The following is a 13,276-nucleotide window of genomic DNA, read 5'->3' on the forward strand; positions in this document are numbered from 1 at the left end:
TCTTATTATCTAATCGTACAACATCATTTAATCTGATTCCTTTTGATCTATAAAACACTTTAAATGTCAGTGATCAAATCATGAAGCTCAAGTTTTTGTCCAAACATCTCTTGTATAGATATTAAGATATTTCATTAAAAGAGGTGCAGGGGTGGAAGGTAGCCTAGTGGTTAGTGAGCGCACCCCACGTACGGAGGCTAAAGTCCCTCCAAGCAGGTGGCCAACGTTCAAATCCGGCCTGTGGCTCCTTTCCCACGTGTAGTCCCCTACTTGCTCTCTCCCCAGTTTCCCACTCCACTGTCCACTCCACATATCTGATCATCTACAGCGGTGATGTCACCCGTTTGAGTTTAACTTTCTCACTGAGACAATCTCTAATCGTCGTCACCATGTCTCCATTTCTCCATCATTACACTTTTACTCGAGGTTCTTTTTGTAAGGTTTTCTTTCGGGCCTTTGGGTCCTGCATGTCTTTTGGCTGCTAATGCTAAGGAAATGTCTCCCTGTTTGTGTCCATGAAACATTTGATGCTTTTTTTTTTTCTCTTTCATTTCTCTTGCGCTAGTCAGAAATGCATTTCTATAAATCCGCTGTTTGTTTACACGATCAGCGCCTGCTGCTGTCTTTCGTTCTCAGCATGACTCCTCCTGCAGTACAATAACTCCTCTTGCAGAATGGGAAGCATCGCTGTAATTGTTATTTTTACAAGGTGAAGGGCTTAACACGCAGGCCAGTAATGAATACAGATTGTTATTTTGGGGAAAGTTTCTCTTACTACAAGGGCAAGTTGCATCTAAACTTCAACATTCATTAGATTAAAAAAAAAATCCCAGTTCAGACTCAGTTTACTGCCAGTCAGAAAACATATATGGTCTGTTGCTCTGCTTTTATCTGCAGCCACTATCTACTCACCAGGTGAACCTCAAAGCACTAGAGAAGGACGGGTCTTGAATCTGGACTTTCTTTTCAGTATGAACGTCATGCAGCAGTATCTAAAACATGTGTTTGCTCATGTTGTGTGACATTTAAAGGGCAGATTCCTCTCTGTTGTAGAGATAGCCTGTGGTAAGGCGTGGAGCACGACTTTCCTGCATTTACACGGAATAACAGCACAGCACGACTCTGTACTTAAGATGCTGATTCCTCGGCCATTACTGAAGATAAAACAGCTTTTTGGATGATGCACAAGGAAGAGGCTGTTAGTTGCTTGAGTTCTGAGGTTTTACAAAAAGGCATGCCGATGAGGGGTTTTGCAGATCTCTGCAGGGATCTTAAAGCTTCTGTAGTCTGGAAAAACTTAGTGGTTTTATTGGTTCTTCCTTTTCTGAAACAAGATGGCAATGAAAGACAGTCAAACAAAAGGAGTGCACAAAGAATCTGACATGGACAAACTCACAGAAATCCCACAGACAGATCAGTTGTTGGACAGTATTTGGCCTGAAGGGAAGTGGATTTTTTTAAACACAATGGTGGTGCTGGAGCAGAAAAACCACATCAAGTAAAAGCAGGACCCTGTAGGACGGCGGTGGCAGCAAACGTCCCTCTCCATTTCCCACAGCGCTCCAATCAAAGCCCGCGAGCCTCACCCACCTTTTATCAATTAACCACCATATGACAGTCCGACATCCGTCATGCCAGCACCTCTATTTTGGCGATTTTCTTTTTTTTCTTCCTGCAGCGTGGAGAACGGAGTGGCAGAGGGCGGCGTAAGGTCAGGTTTCCAAGGAAACTGTCAACCTCCAATCCCCCTCCAGCTGAACACCCTCTTTCATCGCCATGGCAGCGGAGAGGCCCCCGTTTCCCAGGGGACGGAGGGAGTGCGGGAGGGAATGTGAGACGGCGAGAGGGAGGGAGAGGGCAAACAAGTTTTGTGAAAACACAGTAATCCAATATGGCCGCCATTGTGTCAGAGCTAACGGCGGCTAGAGCTGGCTCCTCCTGTGAGAGGAGATACAGTCGTGTGATGATTAACCTCGGCGGAGACCTGGAAGGTGTGATATACGAACACGGCGAGGGAAACTAAAGGCTCAGATTAAGAGGTTAATGTGTGTTAGATCATGGAGCTGATGGATCTCAGAGCTCAGCGTGTCGATCACATCATACATGGACTCTTAATTCAAAGGGTCAGTTCACTTAATATGAGCACAATTAAACTCGTTTTGGCTGCTACGCCCCCTGAACCTGATACGCAAAGTCTTCAAGGGACTCTTTACTTCCCAGGTATTTCTAATGTGGACCATGTTCATACCTGGGGATTATTATGATGCATTAACTCTTAACATAACACACAGGACAGAAATAAATACCGAGCTATTTAACCGAGTTTTTAGAGGAGAAATGAAGAGCAGGCTTGTTTTCGCTGCTCACCTCAAATGTGCTGCTTTCCTCTTTTTTTTCAATAAATTGATTTTACATTTAACTCTTCCACCAAAAGTTGGAAAAAGAAGTAATATTAAGAAGAAATGCACGATGTATCTGGCTGGTATTAGTTCATCACAGCGATTACATCATGTTTATCATGCACCTACATGATGTCATCCAATTTTCTTTTTAAAACACCAAAGATCAGAAAGAGATTTTGTATGAACTAGAAATACAGTAGAAAGATAATCTGTATGTCAACGTGAGCCACGATTATTTTGTGAGCGACGCTGTGACAAACATGTCCTCGTAGGTAACAGTCTGAACACTGTAAAGGATGAATTCATCCCTCTTTTGCTCACTACATCGTAGCATTTTGTACCTTCAGGTCTGCAGTTAAAAACATATTTTTAATTCAGAAAAAAAGGAAACGATCTGTTATTTGAGAATGAATAATTAAATGATCATTGTCATTGGCCTAAAACAATTCAGATCATCTTCCTGCTTCTCCCTCTATCCCACTCTTCAAGCCCAGCACAGTTTCTGCAGACGTCTGTTCATCATGAGTCTGGTTCTGCTCGAGAGGAAAAACATCATTTAACTTTGCTAAACATTGCTCAGTGCTCACGGTGGATTAAAGTTCTGTCTTTGTAGATAATACAACAAAGAGTAAGATCTTTTTCCTGCTTTTTGTGAAGTGTCTCGAGATAACATTTGTTATGAATTGGCGCTATAAAGATTGAACACCTTACTTAACTCGTGTTTTTTTTTTTACATTTTCTACTTAAAAACATTTGATTGATTGAGAATCATTTCATAACAATCTTAAGAGCTCTTTAGTTTGGTAGTGGTCAGGTTTATATTGTTGGATGGATTGATTTGTCATCCTTATTTTAACGCCTTTTTGATTTGTGGTAATCTTATCAGAGATGACGTGTTTAATGTTTGCTGGGGCGCTGATGGCCTAGCGGTTACTGTATAGAGGCTAAACTCATCGCAGCGGCCTCTGGTTTGAATCTGACCTCGGCCCTTTACAGCGTGTCATCCCCCCCCCCCCCCCCCCAACACTCTCCCCTCTCTAGCGTTTTCTGTCTCTCTTCAGCTGTCCTGACTTCTAAAGGTTAAGGCTCAAAAATAACCTGAAAGAAAAGGAGTTTGAGTGTGAGATTTTCAGGGTAAAGTTGTGCGATGCCATTTTCTTGGGTGGTGACATGACTGATATCATCCCAAGAGGAAGCTGCTACCAGTTTTAGGTGACACTGAAGAAATTACTTTTAAGATGCTGCCCTAAAAATAACTGATGGGAAAAGTCTTTGACACTTTTTTTGTGTAAAAACAAATATCTCAAGTTTTTAATGTATTGACCGTTCCTCTCTCTCTTTCCTCGTCTCCTTCAGATTACAGCCCACCTCAGCTTTCCCCTGCTGTGAATCTCCCGCCCACCATCCTCTCCCTACCCTCTTCTCCTCCGCTCTGAAGCCCCCCCCGCCCTCCCCTGCTTTCCCGCCTCCCCTTCTCCTGCTCCCTGCTCGTCGGCCTCCAAGATAGATTCCCTCAGGAGTAAGGTTGACCTGCTCAAGCTGCCCCTGGCACTCTCCACCAAGTCCATCTCCGAGCGCAAGAGCCAGCTGGGAGGAGTCGGCGAGCAACGCAGCACGGCGGGAGGAGGAGGAGGCGGGGCTCGTAAAGCCCGCTCACCGCCGACCCGAGACATGGACAACGAGTCGCAGTACTCTGGCTACTCATACAAGTCTTCCCACTCCAGAAGCTCCCGCAAACACAGGTAGATAAAACACAGTCATGGTTTAATACTTGATGTCCTGTGGGCAGGTTTGATGATGGAAGTCCACAACTTAAAAATAAAGATGTAGCTCTACAGAAACAAAAGATGAGCTAAAATAATTTTTTGCAGCAGTCATAAAAGTACCTTTTTTTATCCAAAGTTTTGAACTCTGTGTTCAGGAGTGTTCTGCTTCAAAAGATCAAAAAGACTGTTTTTGAGTATGTTTCTCAATCATGTCTAAATCATGCTGTCCAAATCAATATGTTTGGAATCCAAAAAATGTTAAAGATAAATGCAGGATCTAAGTGTTTCTTGATGAGTTAAGAACCTTTCCTTACATCTTAATTGAATTAAACTCTGTTAAAACTAAAACCTTCAGTGTTGGAAAAATTAAGCTAATACTGAGGTGCAAAAAACTGCAGTACCTCAAGTGTCCACACCAAGGAATCCCCCACAAGTCCACATATTACAAAATGTTTCATGATGTTTACAGCCTGGTTCTAAAACCTGTTCAGCTCATTTCCTTTATTGGTAAAAACTGTGTAGAGAATGATTATCTTACATTCAGTTGCATAATTGGGGGCAAACTTTATTTCTATAGCACCTTTTTAAAAACACAGGTTTACAAAGTGCTTTGACAAACTAAACCAAACACAGAAGAACATAAACAACAGCAAGAACATCACAAATGCAAAATACTAAAAATAATTAAATACAATTCAACAGAAAAGAACCCAAAGTGCACGATACCCAACAGACATATATAACATCACAAGAACCATCAAACAAGAACCCAACAACACGAGCTGAGACCAAGAGGACCAAAGATTTAAAAAGATGTAAGAAACTAAAAGAGATAAAAGCAAATAAAAAGAGAACAGCAATAAGAAGGTAAGGCATGTAGCGGTATGAAAGTAGGACCAAGCAGCTCCACCACTTTGCTTGTTTCTCGATTAGTCTGAAGTTAGAAATCGACATTTCCAATATGGCAACCTCCATCTTCGTGCTTCATAACGCCTCTTCAGAAAACATGAGTGACATCACTGACACTACGTCCATATGTTTTACAGTCTATGGTTAAAACAGGTGGGTCAGCGGAGTTATGTAATGCTTAACCTAAGTTTTTTTTTTAATTCTACGCTTAAGACAAGTTGTCGTCTTGAGGTACCCGTCTTCTTTCAGGACTTCAGCTAAATTTGAGTCTGAAGTTACAAAAACCCGCCATGTTTATTTAAATCAGCGTGAAGTTAATCTTTGACCCTCTAGATCACGGAGCTCGCGCTAACAACGCCGCGCTCCATTAAGATATCTCTCAGAGGAAGAACGCTAACGCCGCTCAACATTCATTAACTCCACACGTTGCCGTTTGGTTTTTTTTTTGTCACGCAGGGATCGGAGGGATCGGCACCGTTCGAAAAGCAGAGATGGCAGCAGCCGTGGAGACAAATCAGTCACAATTCAGACTCCTGGAGAGCCGCTGCTGGATGCAGAGTCGACCCGAGGAGAGGAACGGGTCAGTCAGTGACCTCTTAAGCAAAAAAACACTTATTTTTAATCGGCCATCTTATCGGTGACTTCTGTTTGAGGCCTCGGGTTTTTAGATGTTTGAAGCTAATTTCTTCAAATCCCACAAATAGCTCTGTACCAACTACTGCTCCTTTTTTTATCTGGCAGGATGATAACTGGGGCGAGACCACCACGGTCGTCACCGGCACGTCGGAACACAGTATCTCTAACGAGGACCTGACCCGCGTCACCAAAGACTTGGAGGAGTCGACTCCGCTCGAGTGCAAACGCTTCGTGGGTCCGGCTCTGGGAGGCTGCCTGAGCTTCTTCGCCCTGGTCACACCTCTGGCCTTCCTCATCCTCCCGCAGGTGCTGTGGCGGGACGCCCTCGAGCCCTGCGGCACGCCGTGCGAAGGCCTCTACGTCTCTCTGGCCTTCAAGCTCCTGGTGCTGCTCATCTCCTCCTGGGCGCTGTTCCTCCGGCCGCCTCGCGCCACGCTGCCCCGCTTCTTCGTGTTCCGCTGCCTGCTGATGGTGCTGGTGTTTCTGTTCGTGGCGTCGTACTGGTTGTTCTATGGCGTGCGCGTGCTGGAGCCGCGGGAGAGGGACTACAGGGGGATTGTGGAGTACGCTGCCTCTCTGGTGGACGCTCTGCTCTTCATTCAGTACCTGGCTCTGGTGCTGCTGGAGGTGCGACACCTGCAGCCCGCCTTCTGTCTCAAAGTGGTCAGGAGCACGGACGGAGCCAGCAGGTTTTACAACGTGGGACACCTCAGGTGAGTTAAAAAACTGTAAATATAACAAGTGTAGCACTACTAGGTCATATTACAGTTTAAAGATCCAGATTAGTATTTGGTTCAAAACTGCCTGCATCAAATTTAAGACTACAAACGGGGCGTTTACGGGGCGCTGGTGGCGCAGTGGTTAGTGCGCTCGTCCCATATATGGAGGCTCCTTTCCTGCATGTCATTCCCCACTCTCTCTCTCTCCCTGATTTCTAACTCTATCCACTGTCCTATCTCTACATTAAAGGCACAAAAAGCCCAAAAATAAATCTAAAAAAAACCAGAGTTTACTAAACTTTGTTCAACATTTTTAGACGGTCAGATAACTCGTATGAGAACTTAAGCACAGAGCCATAATAGAGAATCAGAAATACTTTTTTAATCCCAGGGGGAAATTCGGTTTGTATAGTTGATCTCATCACTCCCTGCAGATATATTTTACAATCAGACATTATGGGGGAGAAAATATCTTAAATCTTCCATCTGGAGCCTGCGGGTGGATGCTGGGGTGATGGGGGGCGGTGCTAAAGAACAAAAGCAGTAAAGTACATAGAAGTGACATCAACAGAATTACCAAGTCACTTTAATCATCACTTGTCACTTTATCTTGCCCTGCACATACTGTCTCAATTCCCTGCAAAGTTGACTTCATCATTCATTTTGTACTTGTATATACCCCCTATTTTTATTTGTATTTATCTTTTCTAATCTATTCTGTTTAATGTGTATTTTGAGCTTTCTTGTCTGTGCTGCTGCAACGCCCAAATTTCCATTCTGGGGATCAATAAAGTATTATCCTATCCTATCCTAGAACAGAAGAAGAAATTGGAAATCCTTCACTTTATGTTGAACCTCAAATTTGGCAGATGTATTTGTTAGAAGATTATGTAGAATTGGCATGTTACATGTGCTTAACGTGACTGATTAAAATGTGATGCATGTGTAGTTCAGTGTGTAGCCCGTCGTTGTGCAGCTTATGATACACCTCTGCAATGACGATTGACACTCTTGTGTTTTCAGTGTCCAGCGGGCAGCTGTCTGGGTGTTGGACCGTTATTACAACGACTTCCCCGTCTACAACCCGGCTCTGCTCAACCTGCCCAAATCCATCCTGTCCAAGAAGATGACGGGCTTCAAGGTTTACTCTCTGGACGGTAATTACAGCCTTGCCGTGACTCTGACGCACGTTTTCTCAAACCACTGTCATCATTATCACTTAACACACAGACAGATGCAGTGACATAACCATAGATACATTTACTACTACATTTCTACTACTCCATCTACTTATTTCTTCTTCTTGTGTTTGTTCTTTTTTCAGAAAGCACCACCAATAACTCCTCAGGTCAGTCCCGGGCGATGATCGCAGCCGCTGCCCGGAGGAGAGACAACTCCCACAACGAGTTTTACTACGAGGAAGCTGAGATGGACCGCAGGGTCAGAAAACGTAAAGCCAGGTCAGAAAAATAATCCTCCATCTATACATGCCTGATATCAAGTGACAACAAGGGGGTTCATTGTGAGGTGTGATTGGAGGAGCGGCAGACGAACTGACTGGTGTTCGCAGCATGCAGACAACAAATAGTCTTTATCGGTGCACAGAGAGGAGATTTACCACCACTTAGGCCGTGGAAACCCGTGAGATAAGTTGTGGTTTTCGGGCTGAACACTCACTATAATGTGTTTTTTGTCTGAAACCAATGCACTCAGTTTGACTGCATGCATCATTTACTCGTAATGGCAGAACAATGGCCACACCTCAACCCGCTACAAGATGCAGTTTGTTCACCAGAGCACACGTATGAGGAGAGATTTTGACCTTTTGCTCCTTCAGCCTCTCCTCTTGCCTAACACGTTAACCAGTGTTTGTTCTGTGTGCTTGTATGTTGGGACCAGCGGTTGGCAGCAGACAAACAGAGTTAAACAGTTACTTTTTAAATCACAGCACTTAATAACAAACAATGAGTCTAACTGGTGCACCACCTGAGCAATCATTAGCTTAGCACACACCTTTAGCTCTCTCGCCTTTTGTGTCGCCTCAAGTGTGAACGATAAGACAGATACATGTGTTGTTTTATACAACAGAAAGTTTCCTATGATCAGCTCTTTAGTTCATTATGAATTTATTTTTGAAGGATCTTCTTTTACGTTAATTACGTTATTAAATGAAAATGTGCAGATAAATCCTCTCTGGAGTTTCCAAACTCTCAATATTGAACTTAGGTGTCGATCTGTGTGACTGAACATTTAGGCAGCCAGCATGCACGATGTGGTCAGAGGCGATGTTTGTCAACAGGCAAGGCAGGCAACTGCTTGGGGCCCCTGAAGAGTAGGGGGCCCCTGAAGGTTGAGAGCAGTTCATCCTCAAACAAAATGTATCAGATGAAAGCAAACGAGAGCTGTACACACTTTTAAATTGAATCTTAAAACTGTAATTTAAACTGGTTTAAAGCGTTTTTTGTATTGTCATATTGTTTTTATTTTATTTTAATATATCCTCATATAGTGCTGTAATCGAATGTTGTACATTTTTACTCTGTTTGTTTACCCAAAGGCCCAACTATAATAATAATAATAATAACTTTTAAAATATGTATAAACAGGGTTACAAAGTGCTTTACAGAGTGCAAGGAGGAGACAAGATTTAAAACATGATCAGAATAAAAAGTATAAAATGCAAAGCAACTCGGGACACGAGCTGGAAATGATATGCTCTATATAACTATATGCTCTTAATGCAGCGCATCAGTTTCATGCTTTGTACTGAGACTATGTTAAATTGCGTTCTCCCTATTAAATAAATAAATAAATTCAAGTTGAGATTCTGCAAATTTTCACGCATGAACTTCTATCAGAAGGACTCTCTCACAGGATGTGAGGAAATGTCCTCACAGGGTTTAAATCATGTGCTTGCTGTTTCAGAAGAATCATTGAATATACCACTGACAGAAATTCAGTTTAAATTCCTTCTTACTGTCCGGTGTGTCCCTGTAAAAGATCCTCAACACCCAAATCCAGTTAGCGTTAAATAAAACTCACTGACTTTAGGGATTGTTGATTATTTTCCTGCAGTGTTTGAGTTTTCCTCAGAGGACAGTAAACATTTGCTTCTCCTTCTTTGTAAAGGGTTTCTGCTGAGTAATAACCACACAGATGATTTTACTGTCCACCCTCCAGGTTGGTCGTGGCGGTGGAAGAGGCCTTCACGCACATCAAGCGTCTGCACGAAGAGGAGGTCGCCTCGTCCCCCAAGCACCCCAGAGAGGTGATGGATCCGAGGGAGGCGGCTCAGGCCATCTTCGCCCCGATGGCGCGCGCCATGCAGAAGTACCTGAGGACCACCCGGCAGCAGGCCTTCCACAGCATGGAGAGCATCCTCACACACCTGCAGTTCTGCATCACACACAACATGACGCCCAAGGTGAGAGGGGAAAAAACCTAGATTTGTTGTCAGGGGTTTAACAACAAAGGAAAAGAAAGCAGCACACATTTTGGGAAAAACATCTCTGAGAAAGTTTGACACTTCAGCAACACACTTTATTTTCAAACATGACTTTAAGTGTTTCCTTTGTATTAAATCTCCTCCATCCTCCCTGTCAGGCTTTCCTGGAGCGTTACCTCTCCCCCGGACCCACCATGCAGTACCAGCAGCAGAACGACAGAGGGCGCCAGTGGACTCTAGTGAGCGAGGAGCCGGTGACCTCGGCCCTGCGTCAGGGCCTCGTCTTCTCCATGCGACGCCTCGACTTCTCCCTGGTTGTCACGGTGACGCCGCTTCCTTTCCTGCGGCTCGGGGAGGAGTTCATCGACCCCAAGAGCCACAAGTTCGTCATGAGGCTGCAGTCGGAGACTTCGGTGTAAAAAAAAAACAAAACATGGTGGCTCCTTTTTTTTTTTTTTTTTAAATTTTCCCCACGCTTGAGGCAGGACATGTGGAGGCTAGACGATCCTCTAAAGTCTAATCATTTATCCATGTCTCTGACACAAAACCCATAAAAGGAGAGGAGTGTGTGAGTCCTCCTCTACAGACGCTCTGATATCAAAACTGTGATCAGCTCTACGATTGTCCAAACCTGGAATCAAACGGATGCCTTGACTTTTTTTTCCTCTTCGTGTTTTTACGTCTTTATGACACAATGTCACAAAAAAAAAAAAAAACATTTCTAAAGGGGACTTTTTCTCTTTAAGCCTTTTTTTTTTTTCTTTTTGCTGTAACCACTGGACTACTTTACTGTGCTGACTCAACACACACACACACACACACACACACACACACACACACACACACACACCAGAGGAGGGGGGGGTTACATCACACGTGTCACTTCCTCTTCCTCGTGTCTTAAAAAACAGACCTGATCAGACTGCAACACTAATGTACCACTGCCTCTCCGGTCCCTGTCAGTGTGACGCTTTTTGACAGGATGAGGACTTTTTCTATTAAAGGGTGTGACTGTTTTTCTACTTACAGAATGTAGCATTGTGTGCGTTGCATTAACACGAGGCTTTTCTGCGGCCTGAAGGCCAAAAACACCTTTTTTTTAATCTCACTGTAAAGAAACATGGAAGAACATTCCTGAGTTGTTGTTACTCCAGTCTTTTTTCTTTCTTTCGTGATTGTCAACATATGCAGATTTTGTTTTATCCTACACTGGCTCTTTTACCGATCATTTTACAGTTTTAGCAAGACGACAAAACAAAGACCTCTTTTACATCTGGTGTTAACATAAATGTGTAACTTAAGTTATTCTTATTTTATTAAATCTTCTTAAAGGGCGACACACACAACATGAAAAGACCAGAAAACCAAAGCGTCTCTTGGCCAGCTCTTGATGCTTTCTTTCCTTCTGAAGTTCAGTATTTATACTATTACTATTATTCTAAGGTGTAAATAATGCATCTACCGGGCATGATTTTAAGAAGCAAACTCGGATGTATTCATGGCTTTTTTTCTGGCCTTCCTTGAGAGTTTTTGAGAATAAGAAAACTTAGAATCTTAGAATGTGCTAAGATGTAAATGCACACGGGAAAGATCTACTTTGGGGGTTGGCTAGATTGTCTCTGGAGGTGGTCTTGACTGAGTTGCGTTTGAGTTTTTCAAAAGAAAAAAGATATCGCGAAGAGTAAATGTGTCCCTAACACAACCACTTCCTGTCGTTGTGAGCTGTCCAGCGGTCAAGCTTGTGTTTGTTTCAAAACTCAGGTCTTCTCAGTGGGAGGAGATATTTGGTTCTCATGTTTTTGTGGCGACCATGTGGCCTTATTTGGGTGAAAATAGACTTAAGAGATGAGTTAACTCTCCCCAAACCATGCAACCTTTGGAAGTGTAAAACAGTGCTCAACTCTCTCCACTAATGCATCTCTGCTTTTGATTAGTTGAAACGTACAAATGTTACATTTTAACAATATAAGATTGATCAGATTTGTCAAGGATGAAACGATGAAGTCCCGGGCGTCCGTTGTGTTTTCATAGTTCTCAAACTCTCAGCAGGGATCGACCTTTAATGTCTGAGATTAAGATGTTTTAGAAAATTCTCCTGCCCAAAAGATTACTTTTTTTCTTTTTTTTTTTTAATGTAACGCCCCTGTGAGGAGCTTTTGGTTTGTGTTGATTTTGGCGCCCCCTTGTGGAAATAACCTTACATTGTTTGTATTTTTTCGTATTTGATCCTATAAAGGTACAAGAATTGTTTTCCAACCCAAAAAGATCTCCTCCTGCTTTTCTTTAAACAGTGAAATGTGTCCCTCATTTTCAATATTCTCTGTGAAAAATGTTTCTGCAGCGTTCTGTAACTCACCGTGTCTGACGGCTAACCCCAACGCAGCAGTTTCAGATGCTTAAAATAACAAATAAGGAAATGGTCGGTCTGTGTGCTGATGGTCTTGTTTGCTTTTTAAAGGTCATAAAGAGACGTCAGTATTCATTTCAGTCTGCTTCTTAACCAGCTAAAAACTCCTCACAGGGGCTTTAAAAGAAAAATGAAAAAGTTGTGATGCAAATATCAGGATAGAGAAATGTAGAAGTATTAAACACAGGTGTTAAAGGGGGAGGTCTGTCATCATATGATCCAGGTAACATGTTAATCCCAGGTGTAAACAGGGTCTTTGTACAATCTACACTTCATAACTTCTGGCAGCTTTAGTCAAACTATCGTCTCACTTTTATGTTTTTTTTATTTTGCATTTTGATGGATTCTTGCAAAAAACAAAAAAACAAATCCCAAACCAGACGTGTGATTGTACCTCCTCACTGCAGCTCCTCTGCAGCAGTAGCGTCTCACCGCCTCGCCTTGTGCCACCAGCTCAAACAAACACAGAGACCGCGCTGCCTCCCATCGCACACAGCCTTATTTCTCAACACGAGGAGGAGCAGCGACGGGGTGTCCTCGCGCTGACTCCTCGCTGAACACTCACTGTACCGCTAAAACCCGCCTGACGTTGAGACATGAGCCACAACACTCCTCACTGTTTGAGTTTACTTTACAGTTTAAAAAAAATCCCTTTACATTTCTAGAAATATCCAAAAACTGGACCTGATGATTTCATCTGGAAGCAGATGTTTGTTTGTTTTGTTTTCAAAGTGCATGCTAGAGGTCTTTCAGGCTCAGATCCTTTTTTATAATAACTTGTTTTCTATCATTTTGAACGTGCCTAAGTTATGATGATGCAATTTTTCCGAATGTTTTTACTTTTTAAAAACAAAAGTGGCTTGTAAAAAAAATTGTAGATTTGTCTTGTATGTTTTTTTGTTTTTTTTCTCCTTTTGGTAACTGTAGCTTGTATAGTGTGCTAGGCATTTTTGCATCATTAAACCATTTATTCCTTATGGCTCTTCTTTTTG

The 13,276-nt window shown here is 42.8% G+C and overlaps 1 protein-coding gene across 1 annotated transcript; it reads left to right on the forward strand.

The window, feature by feature from the left end:
• The first annotated feature begins 3,814 nt into the window (after nucleotides 1-3,814).
• On the forward strand, nucleotides 3,815-13,261 carry LOC132979512 (vang-like protein 2). The gene is made up of 7 exons (XM_061045377.1): nucleotides 3,815-4,144; nucleotides 5,534-5,657; nucleotides 5,819-6,426; nucleotides 7,456-7,589; nucleotides 7,757-7,892; nucleotides 9,613-9,856; nucleotides 10,036-13,261. Exons 1-7 carry the CDS (start codon nucleotides 4,074-4,076, stop codon nucleotides 10,294-10,296), a joined length of 1,578 nt encoding a protein of 525 aa, XP_060901360.1. The 5' UTR covers nucleotides 3,815-4,073; the 3' UTR covers nucleotides 10,297-13,261.
• Nucleotides 13,262-13,276: the final 15 nt, after the last annotated feature.

The sequence above is a fragment of the Labrus mixtus genome, chromosome 8 (genome assembly GCF_963584025.1).
Source record: "Labrus mixtus chromosome 8, fLabMix1.1, whole genome shotgun sequence".
Taxonomy (NCBI): Eukaryota; Metazoa; Chordata; class Actinopteri; order Labriformes; family Labridae; genus Labrus; species Labrus mixtus.

Excerpts from the sequence above, each read along its gene's own strand:
- LOC132979512 (XM_061045377.1), top strand. The coding sequence starts at position 4,074 with ATGGACAACGAGTCGCAGTACTCTGGCTACTCATACAAGTCTTCCCAC. Across the intron at positions 4,145-5,533 it reads AGAAGCTCCCGCAAACACAG|GGATCGGAGGGATCGGCACC; the intron begins GTAGATAAAACA and ends TTTGTCACGCAG. Across the intron at positions 5,658-5,818 it reads CGACCCGAGGAGAGGAACGG|GATGATAACTGGGGCGAGAC; the intron begins GTCAGTCAGTGA and ends TTTATCTGGCAG.